At 36.8% G+C, this 23,284-nt stretch overlaps 3 protein-coding genes across 3 annotated transcripts; 2 read left to right on the forward strand and 1 right to left on the reverse strand.

Annotated features, from left to right (window-relative positions):
* Positions 1 to 2,095: 2,095 nt before the first annotated feature.
* LOC121237962 lies at positions 2,096 to 3,081 on the forward strand. The gene is made up of 3 exons (XM_041134896.1): positions 2,096 to 2,517; positions 2,603 to 2,655; positions 2,759 to 3,081. The coding sequence occupies exons 1-3, from the start codon at positions 2,436 to 2,438 to the stop codon at positions 2,891 to 2,893; spliced, it is 270 nt and encodes an 89-aa protein (XP_040990830.1). The 5' UTR covers positions 2,096 to 2,435; the 3' UTR covers positions 2,894 to 3,081.
* Positions 3,082 to 4,727: 1,646 nt separating this feature from the next.
* On the forward strand, positions 4,728 to 9,888 carry LOC121237793 (protein KINESIN LIGHT CHAIN-RELATED 1-like). Its single transcript, XM_041134672.1, has 4 exons — positions 4,728 to 5,726; positions 6,781 to 7,689; positions 8,321 to 9,744; positions 9,851 to 9,888. Exons 1-3 carry the CDS (start codon positions 5,086 to 5,088, stop codon positions 8,553 to 8,555), a joined length of 1,785 nt encoding a protein of 594 aa, XP_040990606.1. The 5' UTR covers positions 4,728 to 5,085; the 3' UTR covers positions 8,556 to 9,744; positions 9,851 to 9,888.
* Positions 9,889 to 11,528: 1,640 nt separating this feature from the next.
* LOC121237792 (protein NLP7) lies at positions 11,529 to 16,495 on the reverse strand. The gene is made up of 5 exons (XM_041134671.1): positions 15,924 to 16,495; positions 14,211 to 14,785; positions 13,968 to 14,015; positions 12,906 to 13,842; positions 11,529 to 12,759 (listed from the first exon to the last, which is right to left on the reverse strand). The coding sequence occupies exons 1-5, from the start codon at positions 16,357 to 16,359 to the stop codon at positions 11,648 to 11,650; spliced, it is 3,108 nt and encodes a 1,035-aa protein (XP_040990605.1). The 5' UTR covers positions 16,360 to 16,495; the 3' UTR covers positions 11,529 to 11,647.
* Positions 16,496 to 23,284: the final 6,789 nt, after the last annotated feature.

Raw genomic sequence — 23,284 nt, forward strand, 5'->3', positions numbered from 1 at the left:
CAAAACCACTGAAGTGACATTTTAAGGGATAAAGCAAATTGAGCATATCCCTTCCATGTTTGAAGTGTACACAATTAAGATATTCTTTCTTTACTTGGGATGATCTCATTGTCTAGAAGCTGATCTCATACAATATTGTTAAAACGTAAGCACCTAAAATGAACAGCAAACAACATGATGCAGTTAGTTCTCTAGTGATTTGACTATGGGTTAGTGAACCTTTCTTTCCACCATGTTTTATCCGACATACCCTATTCAAGAGACAGCCTAGCTAGTGAGCTCAATCCTGATATTCTGCATGCATTTTTATGAGAAACAAGTGCCTTCTTTAATTGTTTGATGGTTGAATTTGTATATTTTTCTTAATTAAATGTCCAACAACAATATAATTATATATATATATATATATATATATATATAAAGGTGGAAATAGCAAGGGAAGGGAAATTATGATAGAAAGCTCCTGGTTGAATCTCAGTAGATAGTGGCAACAAGGTTATTCTGCCACTTACCCGGGTGGTGCATTGGTGCTAAACATTTAGTATTATTCAGGAAGATGCATGATCATCTGCATTTAAGTCATGTAACAGCTCGGACTACGAGTGAGAAAGCATGTAATGAAAGGTGGATTAGAAATTGTAAAGTGCCATGGCTCATATCAAATGATTATTTTGCCTATGTACTGTGGGAGAAGCTAAGATTCGTTGAGTTAATTAATGGGCATGTGGACAGAAGAGTGATTAAAAGATGGCTGAATTTTGAGACACGCAAGTAAAAACTTCAAAACCAAAGCAGAATACGAAAGCTCATGAGATCATTGCAAGCATTGACAGCTATTTCCGTCCAAATCAAGAGTTGCTTTCGATGGATTAAAAGTCAATTTTAGGTTCAATATCACAAAAGTTTGTCTGGTTGATTTTGTTTGGTGATCATAGGAATCTGATCTAAAATCCATACCTCCCCCACCCTCTCAATCGACGACAGCACATCCACTACTATGATTCCTAAGATCAGAACTTTCGTTCTTATCCTCCCAATATTCTTCATTGACATGTCTCAAGGTCAGCACTTTCTCGTTATGTGTTAATCAAATATGTGAAGATTCAGCTTAAAGTAACTATCTCCAATGTATTTTCTTCTGTAGGCAGAGTAAAAAGTTCAGTATGATACATTAGGGAAGGAAACAGATGAGCTGATATTTACAGTATGATTTTAGAACAAGTATTTTAGACCCAATAGTGCATCTCAAATCTGTCTACAAACATAGTGAGAGGGGAAAATATTTTAAATGAATTCTTTGAAATCACAGGCTCAAAACCAGACACTTTGATCTGAAAGCAAGGAAAAATTATTTTTATCATTCACTATTTGATATAATAAAACAAATCTTATAAGTAAAACTGTAATTATATTTTGAAAATGTTGATTATTTGTTTCCACTCCAAATTCTTTGAAAACATCACACATCCTATAAAAAAACTATAAGTATGGGACGTGAGAGTGAATAGTGTCTAATGCATGATAAATTCCAAAAACAAGTGAACGAAAACCGATAGGAATAGCAACAGACCATGAATATACACATCATTAGTCCTCTTAGTCATAATGAAGACAACCTTATCGATCCTAATCTTATATCAGAGAAACGAATGTGACCTTAAAAAATAACTCTCGGTCTGTTTCTCAAGAACCATGGGCGAGTGCCTTGGTTATTCCTCTGACAGCCTTTATGTCGTATAAAGTGAGTAGGCCTTAGCCATTATGTCTGCCGACAACCTCATGTTGCACAACCATGGGAAGGGAATCTTCATCATTTAGAGTAGCCTTCAACTTTTTTTTTTCCCCCTGCACAACACTAATACCATCCACAAGCAATTAGCCAGCTGGAAGTGAGTTAATTAACATGTGTCATATATATATATATATATGTACACACACATATATATTCTATAACTAGAATCCACTTCCTTTTTCTTTTTTATTGTTTGTCTTCCATGTTGTTTTCCAATGTGTTTTATACTGTATTTGGTGATCAAAGTGAGTGCATGACCTATAAATGGAATAGTACCTAACAAGATAAACTGGCCCCATGGCAATTGCAAGGAGATCATTGAAAGAAGACATCAAAGTGCCATTGCTTTTGGTATTTGAATTCCATAAGTGTGAACAGAATTGTCTGGCGTTCACATTGCTTAATGCTATTGCTTCTGGCAGATTTAAAGGAGAGGCTGAAGTTTTGAAGTAACATATAATTAAGTGCAGTTGACTTTGAGTTGGTGGACACTGGGCGTGTTGCAATTTGCCAACCATTTCCACAAAGCTTTTAGGGAAGTTCATCATGACAGGCTCTTTTGGCTGCATTCTCTCCTACTGAGGATATAACCACACATATACTTCAGAATCCCCTCTCAAACACTAACTCATCTCAATCAACAATGGAGAAATCAGCAGGATTGCTTCCTTGGGTCAAGACCTTTATCCTCATTATTCTCCTACACCTGATCTGCTCATCTTCAGGTAAGCCCAAGATTCAGAGCCTAAAATAATTCCAAAAACTAAAGATTTGGGGGTAACATAGATCTTGTTTGATTATTTCTTGTAGTAGTCAGAGTCAATGGCCTCGAGGATGCCATGGAGCTAAGATCAAGCTCTAAGGTAACATACATATAAGAAACCTCTTCTCTATATGTTATTAACACATGCTTTTTTGTGTTGTTTCTATCCACTACATGAATGCCATACCTTTTGATTTATGAAGGTGATGATCCAAATGAACAAGGTGAGAAAGCTTATGGGAGTTGAGGCACTGTTGGATTATGAAGATCCATCAGCCAATCCAACACATGACCCCAAGAAAGGAAGCCCTGGTGGTAAAGGAGGCAACAATCCTTGAGTAATTACTCAAGGCTTGCTCGTTTTGCAGCCTTTTAATCTCTTGTGAGAATGATGTTTAATTAATACTGATCAGAGGGAGACTGAGAGTCATGTGATCGAGCAAACTTGATGGGTTTATTAGATATCACCTGTAGTTGTGAACAGAATGAAACTAAAGTTTTCTTGCAGTAAAACATGGCAGCCATAGAGTGATTGCTTAGTCTTCTATTTAACCTCATCAACACATTGAAAAGAATCACAAACCAGAAAAGTCTGTCCTCAGAATCTCAGTCTCGAGTTGAGAGAATGGTTTATGAACATCTTTTGCAGGCACCAGGTGTCCAAGAACAACCTCCCGACTAATTTCGTCCAATTATCTCTGCAATGATATAGACAATTTCTTTACAGAACTTTTTACAACTCAATTATCAATGAAAGCCATTTTTGTATATAAAAAAAATCCTTAATTTAAAATAAAATCATAAAAAAAAGGATAAAAAAAAAAAAAAAACAATTGCGTCTCTGTCGTTTTCTCTCTTGAGTATTAGCTGGAAACCCTTATAATAAGCAGGTGAGATATCATCCATAATTGCATGCACGAACCAGACATCTCATCAATGCCTTGCATGCCAAAAGAAAAAAGAACGAAGATTATTCTAGTGTGGTCTTTTTTGTTTTTGTTAACTAATTACATATCTCCACCTAAATAGAAAGACATAATGACAAATCACATGTTGGTTAAACGAAAGTATGTGGTGTAAGACTTTCTTATACCATTTATTTTCTTATTAATTACAGCATCTTTAATTATAATTATTATAGCTTGCTTGAACGAGACATATTTTTTGTAATATATATTTATATATTAATATAAATAAATATTCCGAGAGAAAGTAAGATTTTAAAATATTTGTAGTATTTAACCACTTTCAAATCTTAACAACTTTTTATTATGTTGGCATCATTATTATTGTAACTTTTTTTTTCTTCTAAACTATGAGATCTTCATTGAAAAGAAAAGATAGGTACTGTTCAATTACAAAAAGATTAACCAAACTATTATAAATACAGAAACTAGGCCAAAGGTGGGTCTTTCCTATTGTGGAAATTTAGCATGCACTCTGACAGTTTGATAAGAGGTATTTCTCCAAAAAAAGCATTTGAAGAAGTCCATTGCGCCATTGTATGCGCACATCGATTCTGAATTTGATGTATTTTAACAACCTTCTAACTTTCAAGACTGTTCAACATTAGTCTGGTATCTCTTATTAACCTTTCCGTGAGCCAATCAAAATTTTGTAGAGGTTGTTGTAGAGCTGAAATTACTACCTGTGAGTCACATTCAAGAATGATGTTTGCCCATTGGTTCCTAGTAGCCATTTTGACTCCTATAAAAGTTGCTAAGGCTTCCCCCACAGTTTGGATTACAACCAAAGGTAAACTCCGTTATACAATCCACTATATTTCTTAAATGATCTCTCCCATTATTATTGTAACTATTTTTAAGAAAATAGTTCGTACAGTTTTAAGATATATAAATTCCACAGCACTCTCTTAAAAAAAATATTTACAAATTTAAGATAGACATGACAATATTTTATTGATGGACGCAACCATTTTTCATTCGCATGATATTGATACACTCTATAATTGTATATGAAATTATTATTTTTAACACAAATTTACTAATCTATTAATGTTAAAAGATAATAATTTTGAAAATTCAATATTAAAAACGATACCATATATCTTAAACTTAAATTGCTCGTCCATAGGCATGAGTTATAAGTGACATTGACCCTTCATCACGTCTGCAAAAACTATTACCAATTAGCACCAAAAGTATAATTTGTTCGTTATCTTTGTAGTTTTAAATGATTCGTCCCGCAAAAACGTACGGATCGAATCCCAAAATAAGAACGTAGAGGCGGACAGAGCTTGAGAGTGCACAGTAACAGTCACGCCACCCCAAACCCAACTCCTGCTCCTCCATCTCCATCTTCATCTTCATCTTCGTCTTCAAGTCGAATGTACCTTTTGACTTTGATCGAAACCTCTCTCTCGCTTTGCGTTGCGAGCAGAGAGAGACATCTGATCTTCTTCCCTTCCAAAATATATTCTCATCACTGCTCAAGGTAATATGTTCTAATCCTTCCTTTTCCATTCTTTATTACTAGTTACCACGCCCCATCCGACCTCCTCTCATTCACGATGCCGGGCCTAGTCTCCGTTAAGACCCCGCCGGACTCTACGCCGCTCCGGGTTTCAGTCCCCGATGCCCAAAGATCCGAGCCCGTCAACTCTAAACCTCCCTCCCCGCTCCCTAAGAGACTTCCTTCTCCTTCCTCTTCCCGATCCAAATTCTCTCCTAGGAAGCCCCCGCCAGAGACCCCCACCCCGGATCTCAACCCCAACTCCGACTCTGCACTTGACAACCCGGATCTCGGCCCTTTCCTCCTCAAACTTGCCCGTGACGCTATCGCTTCCGGCGAGGGCCCCACCAGGGCTTTGGACTACGCGCTCCGTGCTTCCCAGTCGTTCGAGCGGTGCGCTTTGGCCGACGGCGAGCCTAGCCTGGACCTTGCGATGAGCCTTCACGTTCTGGCCGCGATATACTGCAGCCTTGGCCGCTTCGAGGAGGCGGTCCCCGTCCTGGAGAGGGCGATTCGGGTCCCCGACCCTCCGAGAGGTGCGGATCACGCGCTAGCCGCGTTCTCGGGTTACATGCAGCTCGGGGACACGTACTCGATGCTCGGACAGGTCGATAAATCCATCGTCTCCTACGAAGAAGGGCTTAAGATCCAGATCGAGGCCTTGGGGGAGTCGGATCCGAGAGTCGGAGAGACTTGCAGGTGCGTAATATTCGTGTTATCATGTTAGAATCCAGAATCCAGATATCATTTTTACTATTATATTTTCGGTTAAACTCTTTTCAAGCCAACTTGCTAATTAGGTGCTACAATCACCGAAATCTAAGATCTTTCTGATCATAAATGCATCCAATATTAGATAGAAATTTCCATTTAAGCTAATCTTCAGTGGAATTTCGCGGAAAATTTTCCAGAGAAACAGTGAAAACTGCGGTAACTGGCTTCTTGTCGTTTTCTAATTTTGTAGGCTAATTTCTGCGAATTTTAAATTTCTAATAAATCTTAATTCTCTAGAAAAAAAAAAAAAAAAAAAAAAAAAAAAACTTTGTGGAGCTATGAATTTTGTTTCGCTAATTGCTAAATTTAGGTCTGGGATTTTACTGTAGTAGATATTTGATAAGTGAAGAAAATAGCTGTGAAATTAAGGAAGCAGGAGTCATTTAAATATTTTTTTTTGTGTCATTGCGAAAGAAACTTCAATCTTCTCCAGCGGCCGTATTCGGGGATCGTTGCAGGTTGCCGAAGATGAATAGTTTGGCCATTGGGCCTTTTCAGATTGTGTTATATCTGATTTCTAACTAACAATTAACCAACTCCCATGTGTATGAAGCTTTTAGTCAATCATGGAACAATAAACGAGAACGAGGACTTCAATACTCTTTAAGATAACTGGGGAGACGACTTAAAAGAAGGTTTCCTTTAGAGAATCTGGCCTTCCCGCCTGCTGTTCATGAAATATAACTGCTGGAAGTTCATTCAAAATGAATTTTCTCAAGTGTTTAGAGATGGGTGTAATATAGATGGGACTCTTTTCTTTGATTGGGAGGTTCTTAATGGATGTAGTGAAGTCTTATGCATTGTGAAATGCATTATGTTACCCCTTCAGAGATTCTGAATGGTAGATTGCTTTCTCAAATTTTGGGTTTCCGTAAAAGTATTGCTGTCCCCAATAGTCTTAGATTGGTGGATGGACTCATTATAAGTTATTAGTTGATATTTACTTAAAAAAAGTTATAAGTTGATATTGAAAATGCAGGTACTTATCAGAGGCCCACGTTCAAGCAATGGAGTTTGATAGAGCAGAAGAGTTGTGCAAGAAAACTCTTGAAATTCATCGTGTGCACAGTGAACCAGCATCTCTTGAAGAAGCAGCTGATCGTCGGCTGATGGCTCTCATATGTGAGGCAAAAGGAGACTACGAAACAGCCCTTGAGCACCTTGTCCTTGCCAGCATGGCAATGATTGCAAACGGAGAAGACAGTGAGGTTGCTGCTATTGATGTCAGCATTGGCAGCATTTACATGTCTCTCTGTCGCTATGATGAGGCTCTATTTTCCTACCAGAAGGCCCTTACCGTTTTCAAATCATCAAAGGGTGACAACCACCCTTCTGTTGCCTCTGTTTTTGTACATCTTGCTGACCTATATCACAGAACCGGAAAGCTCCGAGACTCCAAATCCTACTGTGAAAATGCCCTGAAGATATATGCGAAGCCTGTGCCTGGAGCTACAGCAGAAGACATTGCTGGCGGGTTGACTGAGATATCTGCCATTTATGAGTCTGTGGATGAGCCTGAGGAGGCTCTGAAGCTTCTGCAGAAGGCAATGAAAATGTTGGAGGATAAACCAGGACAGCAAAGCACAATTGCGGGAATAGAAGCACGAATGGGAGTGATGTTTTACATGGTTGGGAGGTATGAAGAAGCAAGGAACTCCTTTGAAAGTGCTATAGCAAAACTTAGAGCCTGTGGGGAGAGGAAGTCGGCCTTCTTTGGGGTTGTCTTGAACCAAATGGGATTGGCTTCTGTACAGTTGTTCAAGATAGACGAGGCAGCTGAGTTGTTCGAAGAAGCAAGGGGGATTCTGGAACAGGAGTGTGGCCCATTCCATCAAGATACGATTGGAGTATATGGCAATCTTGCGGCAACTTATGATGCCATGGGGAGGTAACAGACCATTTTAATTTATTCTTCCTGTATTTTTGTGTAAGCTTCTTGCTTTGGCTGATAAGCCTGATTCTCTGAGCCAAAAATTCGGTTGACCCTGCCTTTTAGGGGTCATCTCACTGCAACTGAGAAATCTGCAACCCTTGTGAATTGCTAGCTGTAATTAATGTTAATAACATCATGGTAAGAATTGTGTCATGCCACCTGTCATTTCACCAAAAGTGGCAGTCCTACATAGCTGGGTGCAACATATATCCAGAAAAAGAAACACAGTTAGTACTTTTGAATTTAATTTATTTTCATGTGGCTTGTAGAAATTCCACACTTTCTTCTTATCATTTTAGAGTAGTTGAACCCAGCATATAATTTTTTCTTTTCCATATTTCTCAATTCCTATGCACTACATGCTTATAACTTGGGCCTGTAACTTTATGATGAATCGGATTTTCTTGATTGCTCCTCTTTTTTGTAGAAAAAAAGGTTTTCCAATTGTAAACTGAAAGTTGTGCCCGTGGCTTATAACTGAAGACTATCATAATTAACAGTTCGAATGTATTATCGTGATAGTAATCTAGTAATGTTTAAAGCAAGAACGTGAATATTTTTAACATCTTCTAGCAAAATATTGCAGGGTAAATGATGCAATTGAAATTCTGGAGTATGTCCTAAAGCTAAGAGAAGAAAAGCTTGGAATTGCAAATCCCGACTTTGAAGAAGAGAAGAGAAGGCTAGCCGAGCTCCTGAAAGAAGCAGGCAGGACGCGAGACAGAAAAGCGAAATCTCTGGAAAATCTCATCGATCCCAACTCCAAGAAGACGAAGAAAGAAGCGATGAAGAAGTGGCCTAGCTTGGGTTTTCGAATTTGAGAAAAAAATCGATCGTTCTTCCCGATTCCCATGTCTTATTGCTCTCTTACACGTGCACATTCTGTAGCATAGAGGATCATGTAAAGGGGTTGAAGTTGTAATTTGGTGAGGTTTTCTGTTTATTGATCTTTGAAATCCCCACTTGTTTTGATATGTGAATTGTTTTGTTCTTTGAGCCTTTTAAGTTGTCTGCCGTAAGGAAATTTGCCCATTTGAGTGAATAAATTTGATAACAATGTTTGCTCCTCATCATTTATGTCTCATCCTTTAATTAAACATCATTGAACACACAAACTATTCAAATTCTAACCATGACGATTCACCTGTCCACAATCACGATGACCTCAATCAATATTTGAATCCAACAGCTGATACCACCAGTTCTCTCTGTACTAGAATGTTGGGCAGGAAAACCCATTAGAGATATCAGCAAATGCCTTGTGGTGTTCTGTGTTGCTACAAACATATCTATATTTGCACTAAATCTTCTTTGACTTGTGAATGCCTGATGACATATGAGAGTTGCATTCCATGACTTATTCTCAATGCAATAGAGGGGAATTTTGATGACATATGTTCATAAACCTAGAAGGGCAGAACAGTTGTCCAAAAGGGGAGCCAGATAATTCATAGTGCAAAGTATGAGGTCTGATCCCCCAAAAAACTCAACTTAAATGATTTGGATAAGTTAGACTTGAATTCAGGGTAAGTGGCATTGGCAGGAATGCCAAATGGCCTTTTTTTTGTTTAAATTTTATCTAACAACCACCCGAGGACATCAATAATTCACTCTGATATCTGCAAGGCTCGGGTGGTCATGCGAATCTCGAAGGCAGTGTACATCTAGTTTCTCTCACCCTCAGATTTGGGATGCCATTTTTTCTCAACACCCGCCTTCATTTAAAGGGACTCCCTTCCATGTGTTGCTTCATGTTGCAGGACCAAATACATGTCATGCAAGTGACCTATCAGTTTTGGGTACCATCCAAAACATATGCTTAATATGAGACAGACCCTCACCGAACAACCATCTATATTAATTCCTATTTGAATTATACATTGATACATACAGCTTGTAACTTTTAACTTGGAAATCCACTTTTCTTTTAGCTTTCTCATTGTTCTTCTTCTTCTTCAGCTCCAGTAATGGTTTCTGCAGATGCTGCTCGAACTGTAGTTGGTATCCTAGGTGGGTTAGTTCTATCTGCTGAAATGAATTTATACTTCATGAGTTCATGTTATTCAGCACCATTGATTTAAAACTGATGATGTGAGTTTTCTATTTTTTTTTTCAGGAAACATTATCTCACTCTTCTTGTTCTTATCCCCAGTGTAAGCTTGCTTTCCATGTCTACAAATGGCAATGGTTTTGGCATTCCCAATTTCCCACTATTTTTCCCTTTATATAAGAGGGATATATAAGAGGGATATACAATTCTTTTACATCAGTTATTATTATTACTATCAGTACCAGTATCAATTATGACTTCAAATTTTCAGGAAAACATTTATTCAAATATGGAAGGAAGGTTCAGTGCAGAACTACTCACCGGCACCATACCTTGCAACCCTGATGAACTGCATGGTCTGGACCTTGTACGGCCTTCCCATGGTGCACAGCCATAGCACACTATTGGTGACCATTAACGGGTCGGGTTCTGCCATTCAGCTCGCATACATAATCCTCTTCTTGATTTACTCGGACAGGCAAAAGAGGCTGAGAGTTTTTCTGGTGTTGCTACTTGAACTGTTCTTTATCAGCCTTCTCACGGTTTTAGTTCTAACTCGTGTCCATACGCACAAAGACCGATCTATGATTGTCGGTATCATAAGCATTTTGTTCAGCGTCATGATGTATGCTTCTCCATTGGTTGTCATGGTTAGTCTACTCTATATTACCATGCAAATATGGTACTAATTTTGGTAGTACTCTTCTGTCGTTTAAATTTTTTTTTTCTCCAATCAGAACTGGAGTTTTATGTTTAATGGAATCTCATAATATTATTAATTTCTTTATTTTTTTTTTTATAATGAATTGATCATTGTGGAACAGAAATTGGTGATTACCACCAGAAGTGTGGAGTTTATGCCATTTTTCCTCTCCCTCACTTCCTTTGCCAATGGTCTTGCCTGGACTGCTTATGCTTTTATCCCTTTCGACCCTTTCATCGCGGTAATTCACATCTCTCTCTCTCTCTCTCTCTCTCTCTCTCATGGCTGTGCAAATGGTGCAGTACAAACAATTTGGTTTATCTTAAAATTTTGGTTGTGGGTTTGGTCTCAGGTACCAAATGCTGTGGGATCAATGTTTGGGCTGGCACAGTTGATTCTCTATGCCACGTTCTACAGATCCACAAAGCTAGTGATCGGAGAAAGAAAACACAAAAGCGAGGTGGATTTGTCAGAGGTGGTGGTGGTGATTGCTGCAGAAGACTCCAGGAAGGTAGGCAGTGCACCTCAGGACGGTGGTGCTTCTGAAACCAATGGTTACATGAGAGATTCTCCTATCACCAGTACCATCATCGGATGACTCGACCCCAATTCCAAGATGTTAGCCTAGTCCGATGACATGTCAAATTATGTCTGTCTCTTTTTACCTGTGTTCACAACAGCTTGACACCTGTACCTCCACATGTTACAATATAGAGGCATGTCAGCCAACTTATGACATTGCCTCGTCAGCTAAATCTGTTTTGCAAGTTCCTCTATGGTTTTCCGGTCTTGTTTTTTTCTTTAAAAAAAAAAATATGTTTGGTGGTAAAATAACCAAAAAAATCATAATTTCTTGACCCCAATTTTAGATGCTTCGACTTGCATAATAAATTCTACTTCTGCAGAAGCATGCTTATATATACTGAAGAGTTTCATGGCAGTGTGTAGTCTGCTGAGAAGAACTTTTACATACTTTGAGGGAGAGTTCCTGAGTGGCATAGGGTTTATGTCAGCAGATGAGCATCATAAAATAAAAGAATCTCAGTCACAAGCAAAATTCTTTAATTGACAGAGACTTGAAAACAAGATCTACAACTTACACACCATCCTGACACTACAAGAATGAGACTCTAAAACTATATAATATCTACAGTCTAATCTCAATCCCAAGAGCTCTCACAGGAGCTCCCCAAATTGGAGATCGTATCTTGAACCAAAAGCCTGATTATATTGCTGCCAGACGATCTTGGAATATCCATGCACTCCTGCAGGTCTGCATCGCAGGCTATCAATACCCACTCCTGATCATCATCCAGATACTTGATATCAAATGTGCCCACCTCCAGTTTCAACCTCTTTGCCACTTCTTCTTTCAACTCCAAAATACCCGAACTCAAAGAGATCCTAAACCTAATAATATCTTCCTTATATGTTGCCTTTATTGTCACAATCATCTCTTTCGTTGCTGTAACATGTGGGGTTGTAGGAGCAAGAGTAGGCATAGATTGGTTAGGAGCCATATCAAGACAAGGAGGGTTAGGCAAACAAAATTCTGGGGCCTGCTCATCCAATACAGCATCTGCTACTGAAGGACACAGATTTCTCAAGTCTTTTGAACTTCCAGCATCCTCAATCAGCATTCCTCCAAATGTTTCTTGAGGTTCTGTCATCAAAATACCATCGGGTAATGAGTATGCAGCAGCTATATTAGGTGGACCTGTGGGTGGATATGCCAATTCAGGGGAGTCCCCAGCTTTAACACATTGGTCATTGGTGGAAGAAACATATAGATGTTTTGCCGGTGCTGTGCTTTCAACTGGGGGGCCACCTTGGCATGAACCATGTGAAGTAGGGGTCCCGGCACTTTCTTCACATGAGCCACTCCTTGCTTTGGACCCGTTTGAGCCTTTACCAACCTCTGGTGGAGACCTACTATGATCATGAACAAGTTTCTCCGGACTAAAGGTTCTTCCTCCTTGCAAGAGATCTTCCATGCCATCCTGTTCATCGCTTTTGAGTGTTATTCTGGTGGGTGACTCGTTCTTCTCGTGAGGTTCAGAGTGCTTAAAGCATGGTGATGTTTGTTGATTGGATCTGACGGGAAGTGGACTGGGGTTGAGTGAATTTAAACTAAATGTTCCTTCAGCACCTTGAACAGATTCAATTACACGCTTTAGCTTAGTGAGGGAACGGTTGACCTTGTTGATCTTGCGAGACGGCCATCGGGAGATTCCATGCTGCCTACAGATGCGCTTCATTGTAGTAGGGCAAACTGTAAAGCAAGAGTATTCGTAACAATTAACACATTTTAATTGCTCTTGTAAATAAACAATCCATTTTTCAAGTATAACAAATTCAGCACCACCCAAATCGAGAAAGATAAGATGCAAGTAACTATTTGCTAGAATTTAAGCATACCACCAAGGCTCTTTGCAGCATCCTTAAGACTGCCAGCAAAATATTGTTGGAGAACTTCAAGGCTAATTGATTTCTCAGTTTTGCCACGTTTTCTCTGTGATTTATTTTTCATCTCCTTAATATCTAAAGAAGAAAAATTATTGATGCTTCCTCCACCATTCTTAACATCAGTGCCCTTATCATTTATGTCATCCAAGTGCACCATTAATTGCTGTTTGGGTGAATCCTGCACCATATCTCCCATATCCAGCAAGCCATCAGGCCTAGGCGTTGATTTTGTAGATAGGGGGATTCGTATTGATTCAATTCTTGAATCAACTCCATCCTCAGAAACTTGAACGATCTCGACAGATACTTCCTCTTCAAGTTCGATATCTGAAGCAACCTTAAGACTCTGGAAATGCTGCTTCATGGTTGCCAACAAGGAGCCCAATAATATCTGTTGTTCATAGAAGTCTGTAATGCCAGGGGGCAGAAAAAATTCTAGAATGTAATCATCATCTCCAGTATGAGTGCTACGTAAGCATATTGCAAAACAGCCGGCCAGCCCAAACATGCGTGCATAGTGGACTAAGGGGTAGTTAGTTTTGCAGAAGAGAGTAATGTTTCCACAGAAACAAGAGCTACGGGACAAAAATGCTCTCCCCGCAACTCCCTGACCCTTTTTCAAGTGATGCTGAACACAGGCCTCCCGGAAACGCCACATTTGAGAATCTACTACATAGAGTGCCACATCAGGGGTGGACATGCATATTTGTGCCATGCAACTACCATCAAAGCTAGTACAGCTCTTCCTCAGACCACCACCATAGGCCAGGATATTACAATGCCTGCATGGAACCCAAGTTTGAGCCAAAGGTAATTTATGAGTTTCACACACTACAGTCAATATCCCCAAAATTTCAGCCAATGCATTCCGGCGACCTTCATTGCAGATCTGGTTTAAAGCATGCCGAGTGTATATCCGTGTTAGAAAAAGGAAAAGGCAATGAAAGAAACCGGGTTTTATCTTCCTGATTTCTAGAAGTTTCAGATTTGACATGCATGATTGTTGCATCTCACCTGTGTGTTTGGATGATCCAAGATCTGGGAACTTTTCAGATTTACTGCCTGCAGAAAAACTGAAATTATGTGAAAGAGAAATCCTGAAATGTTGAAGTATGCAATATTTTCCAAGGTTAACAATCTCTAGGCAACAACATTTTCCTTGAAAGACACATGAAGTGTGGAATCATCATCTGGCAGTTGCCTAATAAGATCACAGCAAAAAATTTGACATACACCGCAAGGGGAAAAGAGACCAACCTCGAGTGCTTTGCAGACTTTATCAACTTCGGGTGCATAGTTGATCTTTGCTGAAGTCAAGATGAGCTCAAGTACACCAACGCAGGACTGGCCAGAAGGCTCAAATACAGGCAATGCCAAGCTTCCCCGGACATTAAAATTCTGGGCATGATTACGACGTGGATATTCCAGCATGGAGTAATACTGCACATTTGGAGTCCATTCTGGTACCCTCTGGCAGAAAACACGGCCAGGAAGCCCAAGGAGTCCATTGTTATCCTCATCCACAGGAAACACATATGTCTGAGAGATCATCCTATACTGATTAAGTCCATTGCTATGTGGATCAAGAACAAAAGGCTGCCCTGAAGTTGTGAGCACATACCGACTCCCATTCTTTACGGGTACCCAAACCTGCGCTAGAACATTTTGTTCAGTCAAATCTTTGAAGTACCGAAGTGCTAGTGTCATTCTCTCCTTGATTACAAAGCACCCCTCTGGATTTTCTTGGGGTGTCAGTCCCATAAGTGGAAATGGGAGTCTACTGTTGTCGAAATTATTCACCACTGTCCTTTCAGCTACTGGAATGGTAGTGCCTGCATATAGTGAAACTTCAAGGTCAGAACCCAACTGAGTGAACCTTTGAGTGAAGCCAAAATATATCATTTTTTGCTATTGGATGACATAGACCGATTCAATCAGATATAATCCAAACTATCGCAGATGGTGACAAAGTCTCAAATGAAAAGGCACCAATAACAAAACTTCAATTCCTACATTTGCTTTTTTTACATATGTGTGTGTATTTAGCTAATTAGTCGGATTTTTAGATTATAGTTTTTATTTCCTTATGATTTCAAGGGCTTTTTATGGTAAAACATATGTCCTAGAAAGATACTCTATAGAATATGGGACTTGCAACATGCTTCTTAATCTAGGTTTGCATGCCAAGAACTGTAATTAAGGTAGGCTACTAGTGCAACATGTTCTTGATTTCCTTTTCTTTTCTTTTCTTTTCTTTTTCGGTTCCTCAACATGTTCTTGGTTTCAATGATAGTACATGATTTTTTGTATGATGTCGTAGAGTTTATTTTTAAGCATTTTTATTTAATTTTAAAATTTGATCATTTACTAATTTTTTAAACGTTTACGTGATTTTTGGATTTTTAGGCTTTTGTTCCCTTGTTTTTTTTTTTTTTTAAAGGCTTCTATTCTGGTCTTCCTTCTTGTTAGTAATTACAATAAATTAAAGTCCTTGTTTGTGATTTAAATCTTCTAGCTTACGATTAGCGAGAACGAGATATAGCCCAACTGTACTTTCCTAGAAGATATTGTTCTGTGTTAATTCCCAAGAGAATGATCAACTCAGCTAGATAAATGAATCTGGCAATGAGAAAATAATTCCTTGAGTTTGATCTTGGTTTTTCTTTTTATTTGGGATTTTCGTGTTTCATTTTCTTCGCCTTCTCCCCCACCTTCTCAGCAACCAAACGAAGCTTAAAGTACCAGAAAAGAAAGAGCACGAACCAATGACGAAACTTCTCCACTTCCAATCTCAGCTGAAAATCCGAAATCGAAGAAAGGAAGCAATATCGTCATCACAATCGATTCTAATTAACACCCCCAAAACCGCAAAAAGAAAGATGTAATCTTTTTAACGCAACATTTCCGATCCAAACAAAGCAAAAACTAGAATAACCCAATCCAATAAAGATACAAAAAAGCCAAACTCACTGGGGAACAAGGCAGAGCAGACCGGGGGAGCTGAGGTAGCATACGATGCGTCGTCGTTTCCGTCAAGGAAAGCCCAGAGAGGAGAGAAGGCCTGGTCAGAGCAGGAGAGGTAAAGCGGTGACATGGGGTACTGGTTATTGTTCTTATCATCGTCGTTGTGATCGGAGACAGAGGAGACCTGATCCAACGGCCAAGAACCATCGAGATCATCGAAGTCCATGATCAACGCCTCCACCACTCTCTCCTCTTCCGCCTCCTCCTCATCTTCTTCTTCTTCCTCCTCCTCCACTACCTGTGGTCCCGTTGACTTGGGAGGTAAGCCGCCGGAGTTCAGTTTCTCCGGTCCGCACATTTTGTTCGCGCTTTCTATTTCCGGGATTTGGTTCGTCGGAGGCTGAGAGATAATCCGAATCGGACGGTTTGGTTTCACTTCCATTGCCTTACCTGAAATGGAACCCAACAGACAGCTTGTCCTAGTTGGTTGACTCAAGATTAAAATAGCGGCGGGGGATTCTATCCAATGTTGCACCTCCTTCCTACGTCCCCAAAGTATGAGAAATACATTTTTAAGTTCATTTTCAACAAATTGACTTTGGGTTCTTAAATTGTTCTTAGGGATATTACCAATTTTATTACATCTTGTTATAAACTACTTAGGTATCATGTGGACTGTCATGTCAATCTAGTAACTGTATGAGAATATCATGAGAGCAATTGTCGATTTTATTACATCCTCATATAAATGATCTAAATGTAATCTGAACTATTTTACTAATTTAATAATTGACAAGTTTCCCGAATTTAGCAAAACGACGCATCAATTTGTAAATTAATATGAAATTTGATAATATCAGAATCCCTTTTTATGAAATGAAAATGTGAGAAATCAAATGATCTCATCATATTATGTTGTACCAAAAATCCTTATAAATTTTTCCGGTTTTAAGAAGTATATCATATTGGAATTCCAAAAATATTATACTCTATAAGATAGTGGGTAAGTCTGATGTCCATTATAGCTAATGCGATGCCTAATAAAAGCTAATAATCTTACTTTACACTTAACAATATTTTCTAATTCACCTCTCCAACTTGCATGTTGAACTGTTGAACCACTGATTGAGTGATTCTGTCCTACATTAAGAATAAAATAATGTAAAAACAGTAAAAGAACAAAATGTTTGCTGGACACTGTAGTTCCTTAGGAAAAAAAATTTAGTAATGTTAAATAGAATCTTAGCATACATAAGTTTTACGTTTTTTTTTTTTTTTTTAAATAGTGACGTCGCAAAGGTTTTTTAAAAAAATTCTATTCATCATTTTCACGTCACACATCACATGATTTTTTTATTTTTTTCATACTAAATGTGTGGTATATGGATGATTAGTAGAAGAATTCATTTAGTTTAATAAGAATAAAGCAAAATAAATATATAAATAAATGTAGTGTGTGGTGTATGAATGATAAGTAAAAAGATTTTTTTTTTTTTTTAATGTAAGTCTTATATTTGCCTTTTTCTTCAAAAGTAATGCGCTAAATTAACAATTATTGTGTCTACGCCAATAAGATTCTTCTAAAAAATCCCATTTTACAACGAGAAAATTGTATATTTTTTTTATCAATCGCCTCAAAATATATATATATATATATATATATATATTTTATGTAGAGATATAATTGTTTGCTTAATAATGGATTGTAATCATCGGGATTTTAGCGTTATTATATTTGGGTGGGGCATAATAAAAAGTTGGACTTAAACCAGCTACTATTTTATTTTATTTTTTAAAATAATGCCAGTGGAAGAAGTTTATCATTTTGCTTGCATTTCTGCCTTTAACTTGAATATTCAAAGTGGTGCTATCTTTATAATCCTTGAAAGGATTAGCAACGCAAATAAATAATGAGTAATGTTAAATATAATTTTAAAATATATAAGTATTAAGCATTTTTTTAAAAAAAAATTTATAATTTTTTCATATGAATTGAGATTTATCCATTTCTTTCAAGAATATGGTCTGGATGTTAATGTTGAAAAAAAAAATTATTTGGATAATATCAACATGGTTAGGTCATTTGTGATATCGACAGATTAATTTAATTTGTTCAAGAGATATATAAATATATATAAATTGAATTAATTTATCATTTTCAATATATAAGTTAATGTGTCACATTTGAATAGATATTTTTATTTTTATAATCTAAAGTGGGAATTGGCCATACTCTATGTTTTATTCAAGAGAAGGTTTTCGTGGTCACCAACAAATCTGCATTTTCTTTTATTTGGTTGAATTAGTTATATATTGCTCGAATATTTATGGACAGTGACACAATGGATGGGGAGGTGGTGTTAAATTTGCCACTTGGACATTCCTAAACCAATCATCACACCCATGCAATAGGCCAAAATTGCCACATCAGTATCTGGATATAGACATACATGTAAACGCCTAAGTTTCCTTGTCTATCTTTCAATTTTTTCTTATTTACTTTTTAAAAATATTTAAATATATATAAAAAATAATAACTTTATACTAGCCGACATGCCAGCTGTCAAAGCTGGCGGCGCGCTAGCAGGAGGACCCATAGGCTAAATATTTTCACCTTAACTTTTTTATTATTATTATTATTTTGTAATCACGTGAAAGTTTGAAGAAATTCAACTGGTTGATGAAGCCCATGTTCTATAACCGACAGATAGAACTAGCAAGTAGCACCATACACCTGCCTTTTATTTCTCCAACACCACACCAATTTGGTTTTGAAAAAAGTTAAATACAGTCGCCCCATACAACCGTGGTACAATCGTGAGCCCACCTCTCCCCAACATGCCTCCTCCCTCGTCTCCTTCAACCCTTCCCTCTCCCTCTACGTCTCGATTAATTTGAACTCTAAGCAGTATCTCACTTTTTTTTATTTTTTATTTTTGAGAGAGAAAGAGAATCCAGACTCATTGAGATTTTAGTTAACTCTTTTTGCAAACTTGTACAAGAATATCAAATTGGACTAGACAAACTCACACTACACGAATAAGGAAAAAGAATAATAAAACTATAGACAACTTTCTACAACAAAAAAGTGCATCAGTATTACAAACCAAATGCCTCAAAAGAAATCAATAGCTTTCAAACAAGTTTCCCCCTTATATACCCTATTGAGTAATGGTTATTTTCGTTTCCTAGTTCTCTAACCTTTGGAGGTGAAACCTTAAAGTTGATTCGGGATCGAGCCCTTTGAAGTGATGGTGAATCATACTCCAACTGAACCAATTGCAGTCTGTTCTACTTCTCCCTCTTTCTTCTAGTTTTTAATTATGTGTTTTGAAGTTGTGGCTTTTGGTTTCCCTAACGATTTACTGGAGTTTTTGGATCGTCATGAGTTGTTTTCTTGATTTTGTTAGCAACTGTTGTTGCTATCCACAAATGAAAATCTTGAATGTGTCTGTTGATTCTGAAACTAGAATTGGAAGAAAGTGTATGGGTTTGCAAATTGGTCGTGATAGTTGTAAACTGAAACTTGGGAGAAAGTTTCGAAGTGTGTTTGGGAGAACTGAAATTGGATTTATGAACAGGGAGAAATCTGCAGATTACGAACCAGGAGAGATCTGCAAAAAGTTTGAAAATTTTCTTCAACCTTCTTCTTATTTTATTTTTTTAATTTCTCATTAACACTAACGTGATGTTTGTGTCAGACGATTACATGCCGACTCCCATTCGTAACTGTATGTAGCAGAGCTGTTTTTTTTCTTCAAGTAAAACGTTCATTTTATTGGATTTCTTCCTCCGCACGGCTCACTGGAAAATTTCCCCTCCCCTACGTCGCTCCTCTCCAGCATTCTTCTCATCACCGTGTTGCGCTGATGCTGATGCCAACGCCGACCGACCAAAGAAACTCCGAACGTCCGCCACCATCTCACATGTGACATTTCTCTCTCTAACTATACATGGTGTTGGGTTATTTTTAGAGTTATGAACATCTGCCATGAACGTACGCCATGAACGTCCACCGCCACCTTGAGTTCTTATTGTATTTATCTATCCTCTTTGTTTGGGTTTTCCTATACAAAGCAATATAATTTTTTTGGTAGTTCTATATATATAGAAGGATTGGATGGGGATTTTGGTACTAGATGTTTTCTCGATTTGCATGTTTCTGAGCTGATTATTGATTATTGGGTGGAACTTGCAAAATGTTGAGAAAGAAACCTGCAAAATGTTCAGAACCTGCAAAATGTTGAGAAAGGATAAATGTTCGGAACCTACAAAATGTTGAGAAAGGAACCTGCAAAATGTTGAGAACTGGCAAAACATTGAGAAATTGTCTAGGGAAAACAGAGGCTTCGTGGGTTCAGAGCCTTTTCTCGCACGGCGATGCAGCGGATCTGAGCTAGGGAAAAGAGAGGCTTGGTGGGTGCGGGTCTTTTTCTCGCACGGCGATGTTGTTGAACCTGTGATTCTCGCAAGGCGATGCGTGATGAACCTGAGATTTTGGACGATTTTGGTTACTGACAGGGGAAAGTGAGGGAGACGAGGAGGAATGAATCTGTGAAGGCACGAATCCCATCTGGGTGGGAAGTGTAAAACCATGACGTGGTTACCAGACCGGGTTCGCCACATCACGGTGTGTGGTGTTGGTAACTTCAACCGGCTTAGGAATAGATTTTTCCTAATTTATAATAAGGAAATTGGGATTTGAGAACTCTTTAGGTCTTTGTTTTCACAAATTATTTCATTTCTTGTTATATAATCATCATAATTTTTTCAAACTCTTACACAAAATATAATAAGTAATTTAATTTTTTTTAATCTCAAAACAAAAATTAAATTATAATAATATTTTATTTCACTTTTAACTTTTACCTCAACTGTATAAACAAACGATGCCTAAAACTATTGGACATGAAATTGGGATTTGAGGACTCTAATATCGTACCCACATAAAGCTATTGGATTACATGAGAGAGGATTAATATATAACATGTAGATGCTCACTTCTACTAGATAAATTAAGCATGTGTGATTGAGAAATGATATGTACAGTTTTAAAGTGAACAAATCTCTTATATACATACTCTTTAAAAAGATTAGATAAATTTGAGATTGCATAAAATAATCTAATTTTTTATATTGGGACTCACTTATTTTTAAAAATAGTAGAGTATTCTACATCATAAGATAATGAGATATCTACAAAGAGATTCTACGTAAATTTATAAATCGACGTGACTTGATTTAGTATATTACAGTGTAAAACTATTTTTATTGTGAAGTAGATTTAAAGTATTATATAAAATTATATCAGTTTATAATTTTACTTTTATAAAATTTCTTTGTAACTGTAACACTTTTTACAATATCTAGTACTGATGGGATTTGTGTAATATTACTCTTAAATAAGTAATGCTAGATATAATTTTAGGATATGCAAGTTTTACGCACTCATTTTTTTTAAAAAAAAGTAGAGTTTATTATTAAAATTATAATTTTTTTTATGTATATCTCAAATTTATTAACATTTTTAAAAAAAATATGCAAAATTTATACATTCTTTGCATGCAAATATAATTTCTCTTTTTAAATATATGTAGCAGCCAACTTCAGACTATCATTCTGCACGCATTGTTCATTCCGATCGCTTAGAGAATTCTTGTTCTAGCTCTCTTGTCGCAAGCTGTAAACCATTCCAACTAAGCAACTTTAACTTCTTTGTCATTTTTGGCACCCAAAACTTTACAGATAAACATGATTAAATAATAATGAAATATACTTTTCAAATATATTTTAATCATGAAAGAATTATATAAAAATAATCATATAAATTAACATAATTTGATACTGTTCATAAATTTTAAAGTTATTTTTATTATTTATGTATAATTTTTGACTAGTATTAAATTTAATAAATATTGTAGGTGCAATTAGGAAGGTAAGATTTTCGGTCCAGACTGATAAAATTGATCGGACCTAGATAGAAACCGACTGAACACTATATATTTAAAATATTATATATATAAATATATTATTTTATATAATAATTATATAAGTTAATTATATAATTTTCATCTATTCTATTATCATTGACCACATAAAATGTTAAATAATATATGCTATAATTTAATAATATATCATAATCCACATTAAGAATTAACTTAATTTTAATTTAAATAAATTAAATAAATTTTTTTATTAATTTATCTAAAAAAATAAAGATTAATTTATTTATTTTCTGTTAAACCGGACCGAATTCATCCCTATACGCAACTTCAATTTGGACAATTTACTTATTTATTTATTTTCTAATGTATTTATCTCTTTCAAGTGAATCTTCAATTTCGAATAACCTTAATATACTAAAATCCCTTTTCGTTTTCCCTTTCTTTCTTTTATTTCACTGTGGATCGATATAGCAACTCCACGATGCAAGTGGCCTTGGGCCCATTATAGTAAAAGTTATTCTCTCTATCTGGTAATGCTTCCCACTGTTTTGAGATGTTCTTGGATAGACAATGCTGGAATGCCATACCAAACGTGCATTCCAAATATACATACAGTGTAAATGAGTTTTTTTAAACTTCTTTAATCATTAAAATAATAAAATATAAATATAAATTTATTAATAATCACTTCCATAGTATTAACTGTAGAAATTGTAATTAATATAATTAGTTAACAGTAAAAGAATTAGTTAGCTAGTTAGTTATTTTTTTGTATTTCTTACTTTCCCACCTCTGTTCAAAGTGTGTATAAAAACAGAGTCTCATGTATTAAGTTTTACACAACAATAAATACAGAAAGTCCTTTTCTCCATGTTCTCGAGTTTTTCTTTTATCATGGTATCAGATTAACCTTTAAATAGTGGATTCTTCCTCTCATTCCACAACTGCTTCTCCCGCTCCCGCTGTTCTCCACACAGAGGACATTTCCAGTCCTTATTTTCTTCACCGCGGTGATAATCCTGGTTCCATTCTCATTACACAGCCTCTTACAGGAGAAAATTATCATACCTGGAGTCGCTCAATGATGATGGCTTTAACAGCTAAGAACAAGGTTGGATTTGTCAATGGTACTATTTCTCCACCCTCTGATTCTACTGATCCTTTATTCACTGTTTGGAATCGTTGCAATAGCATGATTCTTTCTTGGATCTTGAAATCCATCTCCAAACAAATTGCTTCTAGTGTAATCTACAATGTTTTGAATATCATACCGGTCAAGGCACTGGAACGAAATATTTCGATACCGGTACCGTTTCGGAATAATTTATATCTGGATAAATTATATATATACAAGCATTAATTGTATTCCAAAATATAACAAAATAAGTCATAAACTCAATACTTCTCAAATACAAGTCTTAA

This window comes from Juglans microcarpa x Juglans regia, chromosome 6S (genome assembly GCF_004785595.1).
Source record: "Juglans microcarpa x Juglans regia isolate MS1-56 chromosome 6S, Jm3101_v1.0, whole genome shotgun sequence".
NCBI lineage: Eukaryota > Viridiplantae > Streptophyta > Magnoliopsida > Fagales > Juglandaceae > Juglans > Juglans microcarpa x Juglans regia.